The sequence below is a fragment of the Phyllobates terribilis genome, unplaced genomic scaffold (assembly GCF_046119375.1).
Source record: "Phyllobates terribilis strain yellow unplaced genomic scaffold, ASM4611937v1 Scaffold_11__3_contigs__length_659146591, whole genome shotgun sequence".
Lineage (NCBI taxonomy): Eukaryota > Metazoa > Chordata > Amphibia > Anura > Dendrobatidae > Phyllobates > Phyllobates terribilis.
In genome coordinates this window covers 215128179-215154707 of record NW_027362771.1, presented here as the reverse complement: position 1 = coordinate 215154707, position 26529 = coordinate 215128179, and the positions used below count along the sequence as shown (strand labels likewise).

The window sequence follows — 26529 nt, the reverse complement described above, 5'->3', positions numbered from 1 at the left end:
CTCCTTAAGGTTAGATGGTGAACAGCAATCTTCAAGATTGACCACAGATTCTCAATTGGATTAAGGTCTGGACTTTGACTAGGCCATTCCAAAACATTTACATGTTTCATCTTAAACCACTTGAGTGTTACTTTAGCAGTATGCTTTGGGTCATTGTCTTGTTGGAAGGTGACCCTCTGTCCCAGTCTCAAGTCACTGACAGACTGAAACAACTTTTGCTCAAGAATATCCCTGTATTTCACACCATTCATCTTCCCCTCGACTCGGACCATTTTCCCTGTCCCTGCTGCCGAAAAACATCACTAACAGCATGATGCTGCCACCACCTTGTTTCACTGTGGGTATGGTGTTCTTGGGGTGATGAGCTGTGTTGGTTTGGCGCCAAACATAACATTTACCTTAGTGGCCAAAACGTAACATTTTGGCATCATCCGACCACAGCACCTTCCTCCATACATTTTGGGAGTCTCCCATGTGTCTTTTGGCAAACTCAAAACGAGCCTCACAATTTTTGTGTGTAGATAAAGGTTTTTTTCTACCCACTCTTCCTTAAAGGCCACCTCTATGGAGTGTACGGCTTATTGTTGTCATATGGACAGATACTCCGGTTTCTGCTTGGGGACTCTGCAGCTCCTTCAGGGTTACCTTTGGTCTCTGTGTAACCTCTCTGATTAATGCTCTCCTTGCCCGGGCTGCAAGTTTTGGGGGATGGCCTTCTCTTGGCAGGTTTGTTGTGGTACCATGTTCTTTCCATTTGATGATAATGGATTTGATGGTGCTCTGGGGGATCATCAGAGATTGGGATATTTATTAATAACCCAATGCTGACTTGTACTTCTCAAGAACTTTGTCCCTGACTTATTTGGAGATCTCCTTGGTCTTCATGGTGTTGTTTGGTTAGTGGTGCCTCTTGTTTAATGGTGTTGCAGCTTCTGTGGCCTTTCAGAAAAGGTGTGTATATACTGACAGACCATGTGACACTTAGATTGCACACAGGTGGACTTCCATTCACTAAGCATGTGACTTATGAAGGGAACTGCTTGCACCAGAATTTTTTAGGGGCTTCATAGCAAAAGGAGTGAATACATATGCACATGCCAATTTTTAGTTATCTGATCCCATACATTTCATTTATGCCTATATTTTTCTCACTTCACTTCACCAACTTAGCCTATTTAGGGTAGATAAATCGAACACAAATCGGATTAAAAAATATTTAAACACAGGTTGTAATTAGGGTTGAGCGAGTATGTTCTGTCTGAGTATGCTCGGGCCGAGCTCCGAGTATTTATAGCTGCTCGGTGATAAGGTTAAATCGCTCCCGTGTGCATGATTTGCAACTGTTTGACAGCTTTATTACATGGGAGGAATGTGTAAGAAATAGACATTCCTCCCATGTAATTAAACTGTCAAGCAGTTGCAAATCATGCACACGGGAGCGATTCAACCATATCACCGAGCAGCTATAAATACTCGGAGCTCGGCCCGAGCATACTCGGCGAAAGGGTTAATAGAACATACTTGCTCAACACTAGTTGTAATGTAACAAAATAGGTAAAATACCAAGGGGGTGAATACATTCGCAAGCCACTGTACAATAACTGTTGATCTAAAGCCTAAGAGGGGGTTTAAAGGCCCAGCTGTCACATATAAAGACTCCAGTATTATAAGTAGGACTTGGTAAGTTGACACTATTTGAGAAATATTGCATCAGGCCCCAAGAGCTTTACATTTCACCTCTACATAACCCCCATGTTGCTAAAGAAATGGCCTTGTTAATGGGCCAGTGTTGACACTAATCTAATGTCTTTGACACGCTGTAAACTTCCAAGAGTCACCTTTGTAGCCACTAATTCAGAAGACCCACTTGTGTTATTAGTCCAAGATATACCAATCAAACAAATGCTCAGTGTGTCAAGTCCTTTATCAGCATCAAATGTAGATAAAACACCCAAAAAGAAGATAGGTGTTCAGAGCAAAATATAATCACATCCAGGACAAGAATAGTTAGTTTACATTTTTCTATCTGAAGTTCAGAATTTAGCTGTGTTGTTTTTTAGAAACATTATTAGAGTTCACGTAATACAACATATTTCATCATAGTTGTTCAATTTTTCATGATGCATCAAAGACACAACTGACTGACAAATCCAGGCCTGCTACATCTGCTTGTGATACAGAAATGACCATTGTTTTTTACTTCTATGCAAACTGATAAGCTAATAATATGAGTAGCAGATGAAGGTAACAACAATTTAATTTAGAGAGGATAGATTTTAAGCTTAAGGAGCCCTTAAAGAGCGTTACTGCCAGGTGAGATGATTTTTCGCAGCACATCGTCCTGTATAAACATGTCCGGCCAAGAACAATGTCAGCATCTGCACAAAGAACAATCTATTACTTATCATTCTGTTCAAATAGGACATGATATCGGACTGTCTAAACTGCATATTAAACAGCAAACAAGTAGCTGATTGGTGTTCATTTAAAGTTGCAAACCAGGAGGTGTAATTCCACCCTAAGGCTATGTGCCCACGTAGCAGATTTGATGCAGAGCGTTTTTGCCTCTCTCTGGCAGAATTACATGCATTTTTTCTGCCAGAGAGAAGCTTTTTTTCAGCGTTTTTTCAAGCAGTTTTCCAAGCGATTTCGAGCATCACTTGGAAAAGTGCTTGACAAGTTGGTCACACAATATAAATCCATGCAACCGGCATGGATTTATAATGTGTGAACAACTGATGCTTTAAATGCAGCATCTATAGTAAAAAAAAGAGAATTAAAACGTTGAAAATAAAAAAACCCTGTATACTCACCTCTCCGGCGGCCCCCGGTCTGCTCCCGGCCACGTCCTCTCTCCTTGGCGTCCCGCAGTGTACTGTCAGTACCTGCGGTGACGTCATTTAGTCAGCTGATGGTCACGCGACCATCACCTGACCGCCGACGTCAGCGGTCGCGAGACCATCAGGTGACTAAATGACGTCACCGCAGGTCCTGACAGTACACTGCGGGACGCCAAGGAGAGAGGACGTGGCCGGGAGGAGACCGGGCGCTGCCGGAGAGGTGAATATACAGGTTTTGTTTATTTTTAACTTTTTTATTTCATTTTTTCACCTCGTGGTAGCCGGGATGAAGAGGAGTTGTAGTCTCCTCTTCATCCCGGGTACCACAAGCACCACGATTACGCTGCAAATTCGCTGCCATTGAATTTAATTGAAAAGCAGCAAATCCACATATACCTGCGGGTTTGCTGCGTTTCAATGTTCCTCAATGGCTGCGAATTTGCAGCGTAATCGCGGTAGAAATGGTCATGCTGCGTTTTGCAACGCAATGCGAATTCAGTGCGCTAATTAGCGCATCATGTGCACAGCACATCCGAGTTCACATTGCTTTGCATGGCACATTGTTTTACAAGCGTTTTCGCAGCAGCAAAAACGCTACGTGGGCACTTAACCAAACACATAAGAAAGATCATGTTGACCTATCCTATATGATATAGCCAGGATGACTAAACGAATGAATTATTCTTTAAATAATTTTAGACTTAAAATTTGCTTACCAAAACAGGATTATACGTATATTTCCCCTTCTCCAAAAGGCTCGTGCAGATTTACCCCAATCAGGGTACTGATTGTCCTGAAGCATCATATCAGTCACCTGTAGAATAAAAATACAATATTATAGTATTTTTTTTATTACATTCACAGATCAATTTAATAAACCAAAAAATAAACTAATATATTAAAAAATTTAACATGAAGCTCTATTTACACCAATGAACCCGACCTTTGTTTCTATGTGTCATAAAATTGCATTTTTGTTTCTTTCTTCCTCTGCCAGCCATGGCACTACTGTCCAATTGTTGAATGTACAGCTGGATAAAACATCTGGGAAATTAAATGGGTATTCCCATCTCCAAGATCCTATTCCAATATGTAGTAGGTGTAGTAATAATAATAATATTAGCAAATACGTCCAATTAAAAATGTAGCATAGTTCTTCTGATTCTCTATTTCGCTTACCCCATGTCAAGTGCATAGTGACAGGTAGTTGTTAGTGGTTGCAACCATGGATACCTATGCTACTGCAATACCCTACACATAGGGTAAGCGACATTGCTTATAAGAAGAACTATACTACATTTGTAATTGGAGGTATTTGTTATTATTATTATTATTAATATTATTACACTTACTATATATTGGGATAGGATCTTGGAGATGGGAATACCCCTTTAAACTCTATACAACTAAATGAAAAAGGAAACCCTTCGGGTAGTAGAGAGAGCCTTCCAGTGCCAGTTGCCTATTTTACAGGCTCACCTGCTCTCATCTAAGAATTATTTCTTCAGTATTATTAGGCTACAAGATATAATTATTAGGCTTGAAGATATAAGAGGAGGTATGCAAGAGATTTATAGTTCCATTTTGTTGTGATTAATCCACTCTGATTTCTTCATATATAAGTAAGGCCGGTCTGAAACTGGAGTTTAGAATAGTCTTATCTTCATGACCAATTTAAGGAAAAAATATAAATAGATCTGGTATGGTGTGTGTTTTGCATATTTTTACAGCCAACATCAGAAATATACAGCACATATTTTTTTAGATATGAATGTTCACATGATAAGATCCTGTCTTTATTAGATGCAATACAGAGCTCCAAATCTTCAGCACAGACTTAGAATTAAATGTCAACATTCAGGTTGCCTAAAGACACAACTAAGGGAAACTTAGAAGATATCACAGACTTCAATGTGTTTTAAAGTTAATCTATCACCAGGTGTTTGCTACGTCATCTGAGATCATCATTATGTATGAAAAGAGACCCTGATTTCAGTGATGTATCACTTCATTTACTGGGTACAGCAGATTGTGAAACAATCAGAGTTTTTAGATGTAACATGAAGCAGAGCTCAGAAAGCTAACCCCACCCACACCACAGCTTTCTGTGTACATTGTATATTGACAATAAGCAGCTAATTAGTCGTGGTTGGACCAGGTCCCACGTGGGCACCAGTCTGGGCAGTGATAATCTCCTGCTGATAAAACACTCAATGTATTGAACAACTGCACACAGCCTAATAAGTGACACAATGCTGAACTCAAAGTCTCAGCCCTATATTATGCTGTCCTCAGATTGCATAACAAAATCCTACTGACAGATTCCCTTTAGGCTCAAAAGAGAGTTCACATGCCCGGTCACTCCCGGTCATGTCTCATGGGCGATGACATTACTGACATCATTGCTCATGAGACAAGACCGAGAGTAACCTATGAAGAGTTGTTCTCAGAACGATGCTCCATAGGTGGCAGGAGAGAATCGCTAGACATCATAAGAACAACAATGGATATGTCGGATCTGCTGGGATTAATTTTTTAAGAATAAATGGGTAAACCAGGGAATGTGTGGGGGAGTCTTTATTCAAAGAGTGTGTCTTTTTATTTTTAAATATGGGGTTAGTAATGGGGGTGTCTGATAGATGTCTCTCCATTAATAACTCCTGGGCTTGACGCCAGCTGACATTACACAGCTGACATCAACCCCAAAAACTATTAACCCAATTGCCACCACACCAGGGCAATCGGGAAGAGCCGAAACTAAGCTCCAGAATTGGCGCATCTAATGGATGCGCCATTTCTGGGGTGGCTGAGGGCTTTTCTTTTTTGGCTGTGAAGCGGCAAATATCCATGGACCTTTCCAGCCTATTAATATCAGTCCCCAGCTGTCTGCTTTGCCTTAGCTTTTTATTAAAAATAGGGGGGACCCCACGTAATATTTTTTGGGTCCCCTTATTTTTAATAACCAGCAAAGGCAAAGAAGACAGATGGCGGCTGATATTAATAGGCTGGGAAAGTCCATGGATATTGGCCCTTTCCCAGCATAATAAGAACAGCTCACACCTATCTGCTTTACCTTGGCTGGTAATTAAAAATAGGAGGGACCCCATTTTTTTTTTTTTTTATTAACAAGTAAAGTAAACTACACACATATGGCACTGTTCCACTTCTCCACTTGGACCTCTGTCTACTGGTTCAAGATTATTATTTTTATATATATTTGTATTCTGTTATTTTAAGTAATTTCTCTATCCGTATTTGTTGGCAGGGCAATTGATCTGCTCTAACCCCCATGTTGCTTCCTTTTGCCGCCCCCTAGCTCTTACTGCGACCACTTTACAGCACCAAACTTGGAGTACCCATTGACTTATATTGGGTTTGGGGTGACGTTCTTGTACCCGAACCGAACTTTGGACTAAAATTCGTCCGAACCCGAGCATCCACGGGTCCGCTCATCCCTACTGTTCAGCCAAATTTATGTGGTAAATAAATCCATCAAAACAGGGTTTTAACTTTGCCAGAGGAGAACTTATTTTGAACAAGAAAAAGCTTAAAACTAAGAATGGAAAACATATACTGTATGTGCAGTTAACAATTCCAATAAAGGGTTTAGGATTTACAATTTAATGCAATATTTTTCCACAAACTATATAATTTTTTCCTCTTTCTCTGCATTGTTTGCTGCTTTTACTTACTGCCTAGTTCTCACTAATGAGGGCATGAGAAGTGATAAACATAAAATGTACACTGCTAACCAGAGCTGAAATTGCTTTGACAATTTTTCTTCATAGAAAAAATACATCGACAAAAATCAACAATGGTACACTATAAAAATAATAGATGTACTGGAGAGCTTAGCAACATGAAATAACGTGGAAGAGCACAGAGGTCAACTAGAGTGGATGATCACTGAATCCTTTCATTGGTAAAGAAAAACTCTTTCACGATATCTAACTAAGTCAAGAATGTTCTCAAGGAGGAGAGTTGATCATCCTCAAAGTCTAAAATTTAGAAATGCCTCAGAGCATAAAAATCAGGGGAATTTATCTCCAAATTCAAACGACCATCAACACTTAACAACAGAAAGGTCAGTTTAAACTTTGCGAGAAAACATCTAAAAAATATGCCCAGATACTTTGACCAGAGGAAACCAAGAATAACTGTTACCAGATTGTTAGGAAGAGAACTGTAAAAATAAGGAATCATCTGCCATAAAATAAGGCAACCAGTGTTATAGCTCAGAGATGTAGCCACAAACAAAAAGTAACTCAAGGATGCTGCTATCTGGGGAGGACACTCACTATTTGGTGATGTCCATATGTTCTGGCTTTCAGGGAATCACTGACTAATAATGCATTCACTTATACACGGTAATATTTTGGCATGTGTTCTGCATCAGTAACTCAAAAACAGTAGTGGGTCCAGAAAACAGAAGTACAGATCTTTCCATTCTACTTTTTTTGTGTGTGTACTCAACTCATAGTTTTGGCGTCCAAAAACGAATGCAAATTATCAACCAAAAGAATTTGTTATATTTAGAACTTTTTAGCATCAAGCTTGGGATAATAACTTAATAGTTTAATAATTAGTTTTGGCATCGCCGCTGCTGCACCATGCCTGCACTCTCTGGCCCTACCCTAAGCCTCTGATTATAATTGCATAGGTAGCTCTGTTTGGTATCATGCTGCAATTTTGTTTTTCTTATACAATTATAAACCACTATGACGGAAACAAGACGGAACCAAGTTTTGGTCAATGGGGTCTATTAGGTGCCACTGTGGCCATCATGTGACAGATCTGTCTTTTACCTGAATTCCATTTTCAACTTCTCTACCAGAATAAAGATGCAAACTCCTAATGCAGAAGTGAGCATAGACTTAAAAGGAATTTCTCTATGAAAGCTTTTATATGATATAGAACATTGTATTATAGAATATAGATTTAGGCCTTTACAGAACTGTTACATTATGGAGAAATCTTTGCTATATGTCTAGACATATTCCCTAGTAAAGTTATCAATGCTGTCAACCAATGACATACATTTCTCTGTAGATATTCCCTATTCAAATACAATTCAATGTGATTTATTAATGTATAGCTATTAGTCTGAAAAATTGCTTTAGCAGATGTACATGTCCTTTTTTAATACTTCAATTATGCAAATATAGCTTATAGCAAAAGTGGCTAGTGCAACTGTCTATGATTCATGCTGCCCAAAGGCTCAGTCTATGAAAGTGAGGCAGGAAGAAGCTGCTGGGGACCTGCCTTGGACTAGTCATCCGAGACACCTAGTCCCTGGCCAGCCTTTTAAAGGATGTTTTCTCTAAAATGCCCTCTATTTTTCAGTACAAAACATACATGGCTACACAGGACAGTCAGATTCTGAATCATGTCTTCAGTAACTCGGGCAGCATGAGTTAGCTTTCAATATCCCTTTAAAGAGAGTCATACACAACCACCTTTTTTATTGTCATATTCTGTCTGTATTAAACCGGTCAGGTTTCGAAAATGTTGGACCAAATAAATTTACTGAGTAGTTTTGCTCTAGGATGTGTCCATTTTAATGAATTTCACTTCCAATATGCATGGGATCTAAATTGGTAATATGTCCCACCATACAAAATTAGGATTCATCCATTATTCCATGACTATAAAAAGTATTACAATTCAAATTAGTTTTTATGAAGTATTTTTATTAGTGTATTTTATTATTATTGTTATCAGCTTTTCTTTGTTTCTACACATGCTCTAATTGCATTATATAAAGCAGATTGCATTTAGCAATACTCTACTATACTGTTAAAGTAAAAGTGCCCAACAACAGACCGTTGGTAGAATAAATAGATTTTCCAATGCTTATTATTTCTGTTTTACATAGGGTATTTTATATTAATATGTTATATACTCAGGAGGGCAAGATAGAAATGTAAATACCGTATTTTCCAGCGTATAAGACGACTTTTTAATCCCTGAAAATCTTCTCAAAAGTCAGGAGTCGTCTTATACGCCGGGTGTCACCTTATAGGGCGTATACCCTTATAGTCCGAATGTTGGGGGAGGAGGGGGTATATATATATGATGTGTGGGGTATGGGGGGAGCGGTAGCCGCGGAGGAGCAGGACACAGGAGGCAGCAGCCGCCTGCTACAGCCTACACTGTCCCCGCTGCTAAAGAAAATTAATATTCACTGCTCCCCATGCCCATGAGGCGTGGGGAGCACTGAATATTCATGCTCCTTAATAGCGGCACACAGTGTAGCCACAGCGCGGCTCCTACTGCTGCCAGAATCGCCTGTTAAAGGGCATGAATATTCAACCACTCTCCATGCCCATGGGCGTGGGGAGGGGGTGAATATTCATGCCCTTTAATAGCGGGCACACGCGATCGCCCGGCAGCAGCAGGAGCCGCGCTGCAGCTACGCTGTGTGCCGGCTATTAAGGAGCATGAAGTCACTGCTCCCCGCGCACACAGTCCCGGCGTTGGGAGCAGTGACTTCCAGCAGCTGATCTCTCCTTGTGAGCCACGCATGGTAGTGACACCATGCGCAGCTCACATGGAGAGATCAGTGCGGGCAGGCAGGACGCAGCGCTAGAGGAGAGAAGAAAGGTGAGTAGGAGTGTTTATTTTATTATGTGTAGCATGATTGGGATAAGGGGGACCATGCATACCAAAATAAGGATGAGGGAGCATACATAACAGGATAAAGGTGAGGGGGCCATACATACCAGGATAAGGCTGAGGGGGGCATACATAACAGGATAAAGATGAGGGGGCCATACATACCAGGATAAGGATGAGGGGCCATACATACCAGGATAAGGATGAGGGGTGCCATGCATACCAGGACTGGGATGAGGGGTGCCATGCATACCAGGAAAAGGATGAGGGGTGCTATGCATACCAGGACCGGGATGAGGGGTGCCATGCATACCAGGATGGGGATTACTGTGCCATGCATACCAGGATAGGGATTGGGGTGCCATGCATACCAGGATAGGGATGAGGGGTGCCATGCATACCAGGATGGGGATTGCTGTGCCATGCATACCAGGATAGGGATTAGGGGTGCCATGCATACAAGGATAGGGATGAGGGGTGTCATGCATACCAGGATAGGGATGAGGGGTGCCATGCATACCAGGACAGGGATGAGGGGTGCCATGCATACCAGGATAAGGATGAGGGGTGCCATGCATACCAGGATGGAGGGGTTTCATGCATACCAGGATGGAGGGATGCAAGGCATAACAGGATGGGGATGGGGGCCAGGTATAAAAGGAAGGGGGGGCATATATACCAGGATGGGGGATATTGTCAGAATTGGGGACATTACCCCTATACCAGTGTCAGCAGAAGACCCCCTCCCCCTTAAAAGTGCTTCGTGAACACATTTTTTGCTTACATTTTTTTTTCTATTTTCCTCCTCTATAACCTAGGTGCGTCTTATGGTCCGGTGCGTCTTACAGTCCGAAAAATAAGGCATTTATTGTAATTTATAAGCCCTCCCTGTCTCCAAGACTATCAGAGCGGTAGCACATCCTTCTGGGCTGCCCTTGTATCCTATTACTGATACCTCCTTCTCTGCCTCTCTGATCTCGCTCCTGAGGACTGCAGTGACGAGGTGAGGGGGCGCCTCACCGGGAAAGTGTAAGTGAAGCAAGCTGCAGGCGTCCGGGACACCCGGGGTATGGAAAAAAGAGAAAGAGCGGTGCTGTGCCCAGAAAAACACGCCTCTTTCACTCATCTGGCCCGCCCTTGTATTACCTCCTCTGCCTCTCAGATCTCGCTCCTGAGGACTACAGTGAAGAGGCGCAGGCGCACATGTGCGAGATCTGAGAAGCAGAGAAGGAGGTAATACAAGGGCGGGCCAGTTGAGTGAAAGAGGCGTGTTTTACTGGGCACAGCACCGCTCTTTCTCTTACCAGTCCAGGCCTTGGAAGGTCTAATTTAAGGCAGCTGGTGCTGTCTTTCTCTGTCTGTGTCTTTGCTAGGTGAGGGGGATGCATATGCTACTCAGACCTGCTGGACTCTGAGATAAAAGGACTGACATTTAAACAGCTGAGCCCGTGCGTCATATGGACTGGTAGTATTGTTCTATTTTGTGATGTTATACCTTTTTGCACCTGGAAGAGGCTATTTGATTTTGTTAACCCTGACGGTTTATGAATTTTTAATAAACCGCCTGCTTGTTTTGAAGCAACGAACTGAATCATGTGAGTGAACCAGCATCTACCACAGAGCCGATCTCTCACAATACTTACTAATAAATGTATAAATATGTTCCAAAGTCTGTATCTAAATAAGCCTCATTACTTTGATAATGCTTACAAAGGAATTTGCAATTGACTTTTGTGAAATAAATACATTTTGCCTGCATCACTTTTTTGTTACTAATTAAAGCTAAACACTGAAACATAATACTCTTTGCTAATCCTACTTAAATTTAGTACATTATTTGGGGGAAGCCATCTTGCCCATGATGCTGCTCAGCTTTAATAACATCATTTCAAAGATTTGCATTATAGTAGTCTGAAGAAGACCAATTTACTTCTATGAGAGAGATCTGTGTAGAGATTATTGTGCAGGGAGGGGGAGGAGGTGAGCTGTTCAATCATCTATTGCCAACCCTGTGTTATTTGCCTCTAGCTGCCTCCTTTGGTGATAATAAGATGATAGAACATCTAAATTACACTTCTACTGTAGAGACTAAATGGTCTGGGAAAGATGTAAATATATTAACCTATTAACCCTAAAAGGGTAAAGCCCCACTAGATATGGAACCTTCCCTTAAAGGCCAATAAAACATAACTTTTAACCCTATTGATTAAAATAATTATTTACACATATTAATTTCAATGGAGTAGTTAATTAAAAATGTCCAGATTTGCCAGTATTAATTAAGTAAACTTTAAGTAGCATATATGCTTAACGCTGTATAAGATAGTGCCACGGTTTACCATCGGTATATACTTGATTGTCAAATTATGGGTATATAAAATTAGACACACAGCATATATCCCCCCCAAACATGTTTCACTGTTTCACAAGTGTCATCAGGGGATGGGACAATCACTTGAAATAGCCCATTTAGGGTTAACTAGCTAATAAAAAGATGACTGCTGAGCAGTCACAGGGTGTCAACCTTAAAAATACAAGAATTCAGGATTCTTTTCAAAATAAAGAATGACATGAAAAATTAAAAATACCTTTTTTTTATTAACACTCGATGTAAACAGTGTTATTTTCTAATGATACATTCAATTTAATAAGTTGCTCCTATACACTAGAACAACAATATTTTGTAAAAAAAAAAAAAACAATATAATGGGTGTATAAAACACAAAAACTCAAATTTTAATAGCATAATTGGTATTGTCTTTTAGCTACCAAATTGTAATTTGCCTTACAAGAAAACACTATTAGTCTTACCTTAATTTCCTTGGCCTTTACTTAATTTATCATTGCCAACTAATAATCAAACTACAGTGACAGCCATGTATGAAATGAGCCTAGACTGATAAATCTTCTTGTCAGCATGTGAATAGTGAAGGAAATCTTTGAGAAACACCTGCCCGATGAAAGGTGCTGGGACAATAACAAACAGCTCTGTCACTAACATTTCATTTACAAAGCAGCATTATAATAATGACACTATTAGATGTCTAAATATCAAAGAGATTAATAGACGTAATCCTGCATTCAGACTGCAAGGTAAACAATCCCGATACCCCTCAGAGCAAGAACTTTCCCAAATTGCATTCCTACATTTAGAAGGCTAACATATATTGTCGGCAAGGGAAATAAATATGGGCGGTGAATACATTAAAAGGGATTTATATGCGCTATCCTGGCTGGTTGTATTTATGTAGCAAGCATGGTTACTTTTTACTGGGCTACATGTTTCTCTGATTTTATTGTACCTGGCATGATATTTTATTAAAGAGGAGGATGTTTTTTATATTTTATTGTGCATAGATTATATCTTGACAGTTAGATGGGTTACTATGGCAATTTGATTCTTCTCCAAGAATATGGGGGTAGGTAATGCAATCTCTATAATATTCATGGAGCAAAATAAATAGATGCAATTAATAGATGGAGGAGAAAGGACATAGCACAAGCAAGAGCCTGATTATATTCAGTAAACATTAGAAATATGGCAGCTCTTTGTTGGATCACAATGCCCTCCAGATTTTAGAAAACATAAGCTATTTCTTTTCGTGTGAAACGTTTTCCAAAATGAAACTTCATACAACACCATATTGCTGTTCTCAACATTGGTAAGGACATGCAAGCCCATTGTTGAGAAAGAACTAACTTACATGTCCAACTTAAAGGAGTTTTCTGGGACTATTTCTTTGTTTTTACTATGGGCTTAAGAACTAATAGGCAGGTAGTTGCTAACTATGTGCCTGTTCAACACACCGTGTCACAAACCACTCCTGCCGGCGATTCTGCGGCTTCCACTGACATCATGTTGACAGGAAAGCTGCTTCACTTCAACTGACATCATATAGACAGAGCAGCTGCTTCACTTCAACTGACATCATATAGACAGAGCAGCTGCTCCACTTCCACTGACGTCATGTAGACAGAGCAGCTGCTTCACTTCCGCTGACGTCATGTAGACAGAGCAGTTGCTTCAATTCCACTGATATCATGAAGAAAGAGCAGCTGCTTCACTTCCACTGACATCATATAGACAGAGCAGCTGCTTCACTTCCACTGACGTCATGTAGACAGAGCAGCTGCTTCACTTCCGCTGACGTCATGTAGACAGAGCAGTTGCTTCAATTTCACTGATATCATGAAGACAGAGCAGCTGCTTCACTTCCACTGACTTAATATAGACAGTGCAGCTGCTTCACTTCCACTGACATCAGATAGACAGAGCATCTGCTTCACTTCCACTGACATCATGTAGACAGAGCAGCTGCTTCACTTCCACTGACATCAGGTAGACAGAGCAGCTGCTTCACTTCCGCTGACGTCATGTAGACAGAGCAGCTGCTTCACTTCCACTGACATCATGAAGAAAGAGCAGCTGCTTCACTTCCACTGACATCATGTAGACAGAGCAGCTGCTTCACTTCCACTGACATCATGAAGAAAGAGCAGCTGCTTCACTTTCACTGACATCATATAGACAGAGCAGCTGCTTCACTTCCACTGACGTCATGTAGACAGAGCAGCTGCTTCACTTCCGCTGACGTCATGTAGACAGAGCAGTTGCTTCAATTCCACTGATATCATGAAGACAGAGCAGCTGCTTCACTTCCACTGACGTTATATAGACAGAGCAGCTGCTTCACTTCCACTGACATCAGATAGACAGAGCATCTGCTTCACTTCCACTGACATCATGTAGACAGAGCAGCTGCTTCACTTCCACTGACATCAGGTAGACAGAGCAGCTGCTTCACTTCCGCTGACGTCATGTAGACAGAGCAGCTGCTTCACTTCCACTGACATCATGAAGAAAGAGCAGCTGCTTCACTTCCACTGACATCATGTAGACAGAGCAGCTGCTTCACTTCCACTGACGTCATGTAGACAGAGCAGCTGCTTCACTTCCGCTGACGTCATGTAGGCAGAGCAGCTGCTTCACTTCCACTGACATCATGTAGACAGAGCAGCTGCTTCACTTCCACTGACATCAGGTAGACAGAGCAGCAACTTCACTTCCGCTGACGTCATGTAGACAGAGCAGCTGCTTCACTTCCACTGACATCATGAAGAAAGAGCAGCTGCTTCACTTCCACTGACATCATGTAGACAGAGCAGCTGCTTCACTTCCGCTGACATCATGTAGACAGAGCAGCTGCTTCACTTCAACTGACATCAGGTAGACAGAGCAGCTGCTTCACTTCCGCTGATGTCATGTAGACAGAGCAGCTGCTTCACTTCCACTGATGTCATGTAGACAGAGCAGCTGCTGATGGGGCATGAATGTCAATGTCATGTAGATTGACAGCCGACTCTCAACTGCCTAACTGTGGCAAGCTGTCAATCAGCATGACACCAGCAGTCACCCACCGTCAACAGAGTAGCCTGGAGGAGCTGCACTGATGATGTGAAGCAGCAGAATCGCTGGCAGGAGCAGTTCATGACCTCTCTAAGCCAGCACTGGGCAGAGGAGGCAGGTAGTTAGCAACTAACAGCCTGTTAGGTCTTAGGTCCATAGTAAAAAAAAAAAAACTAGTCCCGGATAACGCTTTAATTTGTGGTGTAAACCAGCACATAGAGAAGAGCTCATTATAACATGTGGAGCTCTATGCAGTGTATATTCCAGATTCCTTACTATACAACCTTCCTAAGAATTGTACTCATTATATGTCATGCAGTAAAATAACAAAAATGAAAAATAACTCAAAGATATGGCACTGAGAAACCCTCCTATGACGGACATGCCTAATTCAGATGAAGTATTGCCTTGATGCTTGAACTAAGAACCTAATGAGATCTTCATGCATAGCGAGTGCTAACTACTAAATCTAAAGCCATTTTTTATAACACAAAACTTTGCTACATTTTTTTTTCAGAAAATTCTACAACAGACAAGTTATCCCACTTATGCCTTTGAAAAGGCCCAATGAATTTACTGTCAGGCCAGGTCACATAATTCATATAATCATTCGGAGAGAAATGCTATAAGGTGCATTATGATCCTTTGACAGGATGGGAAATACATAATTTAAACTCAAAGCGCATTCAGTCTGCATATCTTTAACTACTATTACAGTGTCAATGCAATTACAGCTTGTCAGTGGTTTCTGCTACAAACTGTCATCAGCGTGGCAGCTTTTATAAATATATCAAAACTTGAGAATAAGGATGAGGGTTTATTTTTACTTTAAAATATATATATATGAAAATATAAATTAGCTTAAATAACAGCCTACGGGTATTATAAATTAATGTAAGTATCAGGTGGCCGATGGTGATGTTGAACTACATACGTTACAACATTTAGTTAAAGGGAACCTGTCACCTGGAGAGATACTATTTATCTAAAAATATAGTGCTAATCTGTAGGTAAATAGCATTTAAACCCTGTGTAACCAGTTTACTAGAAGAAAATGCATTTTATTCTCATGAATGCATCAGGCAACTTCCCTGGAAGTTGAGTAGTGGGAAGAGGCGTGGGAGATGAATAAAGATAGGAGGAGGTTCGCAGGGCACTGGTCTGGCGGACAAGGACTACCAACATGGAAGCTGAACCAGGATCCTGTCAATCTTTTTACTCAACTTTACTAGTAATGTGTCAAAGATCTTTAATTAGCTCCAAATATGAGATACGTCAAGCATACCCTTATCATATAAAGTTCAGGAAAGCAGTCTAGTCTCATCCACATCTAAAATAGCAAATCAATTGGACTTTACCACATAAATGATTTTTAGATCATGTCCAAAAATCCTCATGGATTTTCCATCCTAACCAAATTTGCAGTATTGATACATAGATGAAAAAGACCAGTCCAGTCATTGTTATTTAGCATGGTCTTTGTCCTCCTAATGTTTTCAATATTTACCATATAACTCACCTCAAAACATATCCAAACATAGGGCAGCCCATTTGATTACGATTTTGGGATTGTAATAAAAGCCTTATCTTGGAAGTGTTCCTGTCTGGGCTGCCCTATGTTCACTTTTGACATAACTCATATAGAAAATATCAAGAACATTGAGAGAATGAAGACGTACTGTCATGGGGTTACCGAAACAGGGTGGAGCCAGAAGACCGCAGCATCTGAAGACTCCTCCTCCGGTTCCGAGAAGAAGCACTTCTCCTTCATTTTAAGACATGTTTTAATTCTTCTGGCAGAACAGAGGTTAAACGGCTATGTTGGAAATCTTCATGCTTACAGCTGCGCTTGGTCAGCTACTCCTTTTCCCTTTATAATCTGGACCCTGATTTTAGTCCTTGTCAGAGCTAGCTTTAGCTGCATGGCTAACAGAGAGAGTTGGAGGGATTATCAGAGACTGTTGTTTGGTTTGTATGTAATCCCTTATTCTTCTCCATTTTGGTTTATTCCCCTACCTTCATACCCTGGTGCTTCCCTCTGTTATATGTGAGTGAATATTTAGTGTGCCTGGAGTTTTCTGTTTACCCCTGTCTGTGTAGCCTTGTTTGTTGGTGGGTGTTCTACGATGCACAGTAGCACCCCCTTCCCTGGGTGGGGGAGGAGAACAGACGGAGGGCTAACTCAGGAGTTAGGGCGAGGGCGGAGGCCCCAGCATCCTCATCTTCAGAGGTATCCCGGGGAATAAGGTGAGCTAGGGCTCATCCTAGTGTTAGGGACAGGGTAGGAGCCCCTGCTCGCTGGTCACCAACCAACCGTGCGGTGACACCTACTACCTGGTGAGGAGGGGAAATCCAGGAGGATTTTTGGATGAGCTCTAAAGATCGTAGATACGGCAAAGCGCTTTAATTGTTTTCCTGTATGTAAAAAATATATGTAGTCATATGTCCCTCCTGAATTACATCATTAATTATAAGGAATGAAAGGTTTTGGAGCTTCTTGCTAAGGAGTCATATTACACAGAATACAGCTGAAGATATATTGTATTAGATCAAGGCACACATGCTCAGGTCTCTTTGAAATGCATTCATTGACCCCCATGTACAACAATACAAAATATTCATCAGCAGAAATATAAATGTGGCGCCCCTGAGGGTTCGACCGCCACAGGAATGCTGCACTTCTCCAATGGAGTGTGGTGTTCCTCCTCTGAGGTAAGGCCAGTGTGATGGTGGTGACCTAGCCTTTTGCATCCAACACCACATTTCCACCAGAGGGAGCTAGTATGCACTAGGTGCTGCTCCCCTGGTTACAGGGAGACTGGGGAACACAAAGTGGTAGGAACCAGTTAGTGGGTGTGGGTGGAGGAACAACTAGTTGGTTACACTTCAAATCTAGTACTTAATAGAATGCCATCTTTGATCTTGGTCTTTTTGGTCCTAGTTAGTCGGTTCTTCGCTGGTCCTTTGGTCTAGCCTTTGCTAGTCTGTCGGCTGTCACTGTGCTGTCAAAATACTGTGTGTAATTTGACTTCCCTCCGGGAGCGCAGATCCTGTGTGGCCTGCACCGGCAAGTGACACAGCCCTCATACCCTGGCCACGGGACGAGAGGTCGGTTGCAGACAAGGAATGTCTCAACAAGGCCGAGGACCAGGATCAAGAAGGCCCGGGAGCTTTAGAGTGTGGCACCCTAGCAAATGAGTCCCGGAGAGGATGCAGACGGAGCGGAGCACGCCACCTGTCCTCGCCTACCTGATCTATTCAGAGGGATTCCGGCTGCAAGAGAGTTACCGGCCCCCGACTTCGTACTCTACGTTCAGGACGGGAAAGCCCGGTTAGGCCCTGAGGATCCCACCGGGCGTCGGATGGAGAGGAATTGCCACCCGAGCCCTACACCTGAGAGGAGCTCAGAGGGAGACCCGGCCTATCCACACACGCACAGACGGGAAAGGGTGAAGTCTGTAGTGCAGGAACACTCTGGTGCAGGGTCGCTACCGAACACTGGACTTCCTCGGAGGTAGTCGGACCCCTGTCCCTGGTGGCCACAGGACTCCGCGAGGAGCAGGGAGTCTCCTTCCCGCTAATATCTCTGAGTGAGTAAAGCCTTGGAAGTTCACCCCTATGGCCTCCGTACTGTTCATTACGCGCCATACCACGCGACGCGGTGCCCGTACTCCCCGCGCTACTGATACCCCCCTTCATCCTGTTCGCCTGCCCTGAGGCCTTGCTCCACCTGTGGGGAGCAGTAATAACTTTAGAAGCCACGACACCGGGCCTCAGTGGACTGCTAGCGGCGCTGGTGGCCTTTCACCAGACACCACAGGTGGCATAGTCGTTAATCAACCACTCAACCCGGACAAGCCCACACCATCTCTTTCTAATGTGACGGCCCTGAGCACGGGTCGGGCCGGGGCCACGGCTGCATCCCATCTCTTCAACACAGGGCCCGACACCGAGTCCCCCAACACCCAGGGTAAAACACGGGCTTTCTGAGTAGAGGCGTCACATAACCTCTCCAAAAAATCGTCAAATCATATTTCTCCAAAATTACACAATCTGTGATCAGAAGTAACTGATAAGAATAATGTTTTATTCTAGTCATTCAACAAAGATGGGGACATTTTTGCTCTCTAATAGTTGTCCTCCAAAGTAAACCTGGGAACCAGATTTTGACAATTATGTTTCAGTATAAAATACATACTCACTCAAATTTGCTAAACTAATATTTACCACAATAATTGCCAAACTGGATATCAATAAGAATTTAACATGAAGAATATACAATGAAGCCACTATATTTTCAACCATGAAAGTTCCAATTGTCAATGGAAAATGCAAACAAATTGAATCGCATGGATTCTTGTACAAATTACCAGCAAACAGCCCTCTCAAATTTATTCAATAGAAAGTACTCCAGAGCTGGCCATACATATTAAATGGCTGTCAGCCAATCAATGCTTTGGCCATTGTTCAGCTGTTAGCCATCTTAGCCTACTCTCCCAGGCAGAGGAGCATTTGTTCGGCCAAGCGCTCCTGTTTTCTCAGGAGAAAACTGCTCACTGACACTTTGGCCGGCGTTTTATCTCAGGAAGAACAGTGCGATCAGCAGTCTGACATCGGACATGCCTGAACAACATCTCTTCCAACCATATCGGCAGGTTTGGCCTACATAATGTGTATGGAGGCGTTTAGCTGTCATTAAGTCTTTTTTATGACAAAACATTATTTATCAATTGTGATAGTTCTTTTCACTTTTCACATTAATCTCCCCATTCTGAATCAGTTACTTTGTTTTCTAATTATGGTTACTGGTATTATTGAAAGGCTGTTATCGGTGCCTGCAGCAGCGGCCGCCGACCAGAAGTCCTTGTCTGCGGTGCCTGGCCGTCAAGTTGTAGTGGCCGCCGCTTGTAACTGCACATCTGCCTTCCATTCAATTGATCCTACGGATAGGGTGTCAAAGTAGTGGACAACTTCTTTAAAGCCAATAATGAAGCTTCAGTCACTATTTAGCTGCAATTCTGTCAATGTGATGTCAGAACTGCAGAAAATAACACACCCTAGCAGCACAGGCAGAGATTAGGCGCTAGATCCAGGAAGGGTGAGCAAAACAGTTAGTTTTATCTTTAAAATAGTCTTCTGCCAGGGGATAGGAGGTTTCTGAAAACAGAAAACCCCTTTAAGTTCTTATGAGGATTTTTTTTCAAGAAAATGTCATTTACAATTTTTTTTTTAAAGGCCACAATAGGAATATTTTGCAACCATAATGTACTTGCATATCTTCTAGGTTTTCTGCTATTTAAATTCTAAAATATTGCCAAAGTATACATTTTACTTTGGCCTTTTACGCTAACTTAATTTTTATTTTCGAAGCTACCATGCATTCTTTGTATTAGTCACTGCTGTTTAATCCCTTCACCACTCAGCCTGTTTTCATCTTCCTGATCAGGCCAAATTTTACAATTTTGACCAGTCAGTGTCACTTTAAGTGGTAAGACCTCTGGAACACTTCAACATATCCCAGAGATTCTGAGAATATTTTTCGTGACACATTGTACTTTACGTTAGTGGTAAATTTAGGTCGATATTTTTTGCATTTATTTGTGAACATATCGGAATTTTGGCAAAATTGTTGAAAATTTCTCAATTTTCAAACTTTTCATTTTTATGCCCTTAAACCAGATAGTTATATCACACACAATAGTTAATTCATAACATTTGCCACAGGTCTACTTTACATCAGCACAATTTTTGATAATTATTTTTTTTTGTTAGGAAGTTAAAAGAGTTAAGTTTATCAGCAATTTCTCATTTTTCCAACTAAATTTACAAAACCAATTTTTTGGGGGATCACATCACATTAAAGTGACTTTGAGAGGTCTATATTACAGAAAATACCCAAAAGTGACATCACTTTAAAAACTGCACTCCTCAAGGTGCTCAAAACCACATTCAAGAAGTTTATTAACCATTCAGGTGTTTCACAGGAAGTAAAGCATTGTGGAAGAAAACAATGAAAATATACATTTTTCCGACAAAAATGTTGCTTTAGCCCCACATTTTGCATTTTCACAAGGGTAATAGGAGAAAATGGACTGTAGCACCAATTGAATTCTGGAGCACAACTTTGGCTGGAATAGATTGCAGATGCCATGTCACATTTGAAGAGCCACTGATATGAAAAATGAATGAATTCATCTAGGGGTAATGAGAATTTTTAACCCTCAGGCGATTCACAGAATTGTATAAAATTTGGCGGAGTAAATGGAAAATTAATATTTTTTCCACTAAAATGTTGCTTTGGCCCCAAGCTTTTAATTTTCAAAAAGAATAATGGGTGAAAATGAACAGTACAATTTGTTATGCAATTTCTCCTGTGTACGCTAATACCCAATATGTGGTTGAAAACTATTTTGAGTGCAATCCTCAGAAGGGAAGAAGCACCATATTGGAGTTCAGATTTTGCTGGAATGGCTTGAGGGTGCCATGTCACACTGACAGAGCCCCTGAAGTGCCAGAACAACGGAACCCCCCATAAGTGATCCCATTTTACAAACTATACCCCCAATGAATTAATCTAGGGGTGCAGGGAGTTTGTTAAGACCACATGTGCCTAACAGAACTTTATACCATTAGGCGGTGAAGAAATAATAATTGCATTTTTACCACCAAAATGTTGTTTTAGCCCCAAGTTTTTAATTTTTATAAGGGCTAATCGAAAAAACTGGACCTCACAGTTTGTTGTGCAATTTTTTCCTGAGTGCGCCAATACCTTACATGTAATCAGGTAAAAATTTCCAGGCACAGTGGAAAGTGCAGAAGGGAGGGAGAGCCATATTATAGTGCAGACTTTACTGTTATGGTTTGCGGTTGCCATGACCCACTGGGAGAGCCCAAAAAAGCAGAATCTCCCCATTATTGACCCCATTTTGCAAACTACACCTGCAATAATCATTTTTACAACACGGGTGCATCACAAAATTTTATACCACTGGACACTGAAGAAAAAATAATTACATTATTACCACAAAAATGTTGTTTTAGCGCCAAATTTTACATTTTCACAAGAGGAAATGGGTAAAACTGGCACCAAAATTTGTCACAATTTCTGTTGAACATGGAAATGCACCATATGTGGCTGCACAGTTCTGTTTAGCCACACAGTTAGACTTGGGAGGGTTTGAGTGCTCTATGACTCTTGGAGTACAAATTTTCGCAGAATACTTTGCAAATTCCATATATAGAGCCCCTAAGTGCCAGAAGAGCAGAATCCCCCCTCAAGTGACCCCATTTTGAAAATTACACCCCTGTGGTTATATATCCACAGGTGTAGTGACAATTTTGATTCCATGGGTGTTTTTCAGAAACAAGAAGCAATGGATGTTGCTAAGTGAGAATTGCAAATCTGCCATTGTAGTGCCTGTGCATTGTAATACCCAGTACGTTGTAGTGCGCAGTACATTGTGCCCAGCTCGTGCTTCTGGAGACATGCACCCATAAATTAAGTGGGCTCTCATGCCTATAGAAATGCCAAACATGTGGACACTATATGTGGTTTAAGGACGCTGTGGTTCATTAGGGAGTGGGACATTTGGACTAGGGAGCGCAAAATTTACTGGATTTCCTTTGGGAGGCGAGGAGTCATAGCGCTTTTCCAGAGCCTTTATGTTAACAGTAAAGTGGAAGCCCCATATATTTCCACTGACATATGATTGACCTGAGTGGGAACTTGATTTTTATATGATATAGCATTTTGTATCATATTTTTTCCTGTGTTCTACGCTGAGCACTTACATCGAGGTCTCCATCTAAATCTCCGAATGACATGATTCAGTTGAAATCCCCGAGGGATCCACCATTCACTAAAATGAGGCAGCAGAGTTACTCTGGAATCCGTCTGGCCTCTGTTCAGAGGCGTCCTTCTTCTCAAAGGTGCACAAAACTGTGGCCGACCGCATTTTTTTGCAAGCTGTCCACAGTGTCTCCATCTGCCTCATTATAAGGGGGGTTCAGTCTGAATCACGTATTTCAGAGATTTACATGGAAACCCTGGTGTAAGCGCTCAGCGTAGAGTGCAGGATAAATGTGAGCCAAGCCATACTGCGATCTTTGGGAGGCAGAATGAACAAATCAACTACAGGTCAAGAATTGGTTTTATTTATTTTCTACGCCGTTCCTCATGCAATATAAGTGATTAGATGACTTTATTCCTCAGGTCGTTGGGATTACAGCGATACCAGATTTATATAGTTTTTTTTAGGATTGGCAGCTGTCACACACTAGAAGACACTTTTTTGCCATATTTTGAGAGCTATAATTTGTCTATATTTCTGCTGACAGAGTCCTGTGAGGGCTTGCTTTTTGCAGGACAAGATGATGTTTTTATTGGTACCATTTTCCGGCACGTATCACTTTTTGATCGCTTTCTATTCTGCTTTTTGGCAGACAGAATGAACAAAGACCAGGAATTGTTTCCTGGGGTGGGGTGGGAGTTTATGCTGTTCACCGTGTATTAAAAATGATAAGACAGCTTTATTCTTTGAGTCAGTACAATTAAAGTGATACCACGTTTATATAATTTTTTTGTTTTGTTTTGCCGCTTTTACACAATAAAAACTATTTTAGAGAAAAAAGAATTGTTCTATTCTGAGAACAACTTTTTTATTTCTCTAATGACCTAGCTGTATGACGGCTTTTTTTATGCGGAACTAGATAGTGTTTTCAGCTATATTATTTTAATTTACATTCGATTTTTTAATCACGTTTTTATTCACCTTTTTTTGGCGGTTTGATAAAATAGCATAGGCTTTTTCTTTATTTTTTTTTACAGTGTTCACTGAAGGAGTTAAATAGTGCGACAGTTTCATAGATCGGGTCGTTCCTGATGCATCAGTAACAAATATGTGTACTATTTTGGTTAATTTCTTTACATAAATATACGTATTTATTGGAATAATTTTTTTTTTATTTTTTTTATTTATTTTGTGACTTTTTTTTTTTTACTTTTTTACTTAGTCCCTCTGTGTGACTTTAACTTTTATTACGCTGATCGCTGATATAATGCATTGCAATGTACCAGCATTGAAATGCTTTATAGCGGTCAGTGTTACACTGACAGAAGCCTCTTAGACCATGCTGCTGGCATGGTCTAAATAGGTCAGGTTGCCATAGAAACGATCGGCAGACCACGATGACGTCTGTTGAACTTGATAGACATTTGACTTTTTTTAAACAGTCTTAACTATTACATGATCCTTTGAGTCACCCCATCAACAAATTTAGAAAAACTGTTCATAGTGGAGGATCCATAATGCTATGTGGTTGCTTTGCTGCGTCTGGTACTGGACCATGACCGTTTCACAGGAATCATAAAATCAGATTTATCAAGAGATTTTAGAGTGAAATGTCCCACTCAGTGTAAAAAAAAATTGGTTCAAGTCGAAGATCATGGGTCCTCCAGCAAGACAATGACCCAAAGTACACATCCACAAGTACACAGGAATGGTTGAAAAAGGAAAAATGGACTGTTTTAAAATGACCAGGAATGAGTCCTGACCTCAATCCCATTGAAAACCTTTTGTGTGAGCTGAAATTTGCCATTGGGAAAAAAAAACCTGCAAACATTCAAGAGCTTGAACAAACTGCAGAGGAAGAGTGGGAGAAAATTCCAGCTGAGAAGTGCAAGATGCTTATAGATGGCTATAAGAAATGTGTGGAGGCTGTCATCAATCCCCAAAGGGGGTGCAACCAAGTATTAATTAGGGGTGCCTTTATTGCTACACATGCTGTTTATTCTGTTTCTTCTTTGAATTTGCAACATGGAAGTTGAAAAACAATGTTTTATTGTTGTATTACTTTGGACCACTAATTAAAAAATCCTGAGGATATAACTTTAGTACATTTCCATTTATTTCTGAAGATATCGTACAGTCTATGAAAAACATGAAAGGGTGCCAATAATGGTGAGCAGCGCTGTATGAAGGACCATGGGGGAGCATTGCATTGTATGGAGGACCATGGGGTGGTGCATTATACTGCATGGAGGACCATGGCGAGTGCATTATATTATATGGAGGACCATGCGGAGAGCATTTTATAATATGGAGAACCACGGCAAGTGCATTATGTAATATAGAGGACCATGGTGAGTGCATTATATTCTATGGAGGACCATGGGGAGTGCATTATATTCTATGGAGGACAACGGTAGGTGCATTATACTATATGGAAGATTATGGGGGGAGAATTTTACAATATGGAGGATTATGGGGGTCGCATTATACTATATGTGGGGCCATTATAATATTTGGAGGGCTATGTGGTGGGGCATTATACAGAGGAGGATAATTTTATATTACAGGAGGATCTATGTAAACTAGAAGCTTGGGCTGATAAATGGCAAATGAGCTTTAATGGGGATAAATGTAAGGTAATGCACTTGGGCAGAGGAAATAAAATGTATAATTATATGCTTAATTGTAAAACACTGGGCAAAACTAACTGAAAAATACCTGGGTGTATTGATGGACGACAAGCTCACGTTTAGTGGCCAGTGACAGGCAGCTGCTGCAAAGGCAAATACAATAATGGGATGCATTAAAAGAGGCATAGATGCTCATGAGGAGAACATAATTTTACCTCTGTACAAGTCACTATTGCGACCACACTTAGAATACTGTGTACAGTTCTGGTCTCCGGTGTATAAGAAAGACATAGCTGAACTAGAGCGGGTGCAGAGAAGAGCGACCAAGGTTATTAGAGGACTGGGGGGTCTGCAATACCAAGACAGGTTATTACACTTGGGGTTATTTACTGTGGAAAAAAGGAAGGCTTAGGGGTGACCTTATTACTATGTACAAGTATATCAGGGGACAGTACAAAGACCTTTCTACTGATCTTTTTACTCTGAGGCCTGAGACGGGGACAATGGGGCATCTTCTACGTCTGGAGGAAAGAAGGTTTAATCATAATCACAGACGCGGATTCTTTACTGTAAGAGCAGTGAGACTATGGAACTCTCTGCCGCATGATGTTGTAATGAGTGATTCACTATTAAAATTTAAGAAGGGCATGGATGCCTTTCTTGAAAAGTATAATATTACAAGTTATATATACTAGATTCCTTGATAGGGCATTGATCCAGGGAACTAGTCTGATTGTCGTATGGAGTCGGGAAGGAATTTTTTCCCCAATGTGGAGCTTAGTGTTTGCCACATGTTTTTTTTTGCCTTCCTCTGGATCAACATATTAGACTATGGGTTGAACTAGATGGACTTAGTCTTCCTTCAACCTTAAAAACTACAGTATGTTACTATGTTACTATGTTACATATTGTGTCCAGTTCAACATGAAAAATTATGTGAAAGGTCCTTTTTAACTGAACAAACAGATCTGGACACTCAAATGTTTTCTTCCCTTTTTCCTGCATCATTACAAGTGTTCATATAACTTGTCAGAATGCTGAAAGGTCTCTATATTCTCATGAACTTGAAACATGACACTAAAGGTTAATGGAAAGGACCCCAATACCTTTTGTGGTAGACCGGCTCACTCAGCTGTACATGGAGGTAGACATGAGAACACTGTTTCTTTAAATTTTTCCCAGGTTTATTATACAGGCGGCATAAATCATGGTAAAGTAAAAATAAACACGGCCCTTTGGGCAAAAAC

General features: G+C 41.0%; 1 protein-coding gene across 2 annotated transcripts in view; it reads right to left on the bottom strand.

Annotated features, from left to right (window-relative positions):
• Positions 1-26529, bottom strand: part of TMEM117 (transmembrane protein 117) — a 472767-nt gene that overhangs the window by 241688 nt on the left and 204550 nt on the right. For both annotated transcript variants that reach the window (XM_073652038.1, XM_073652039.1), the window contains exon 5: positions 3557-3654. In XM_073652038.1, the coding sequence (XP_073508139.1) occupies positions 3557-3654 (98 nt within the window). The remainder of the gene's footprint in view (positions 1-3556; positions 3655-26529) is intronic.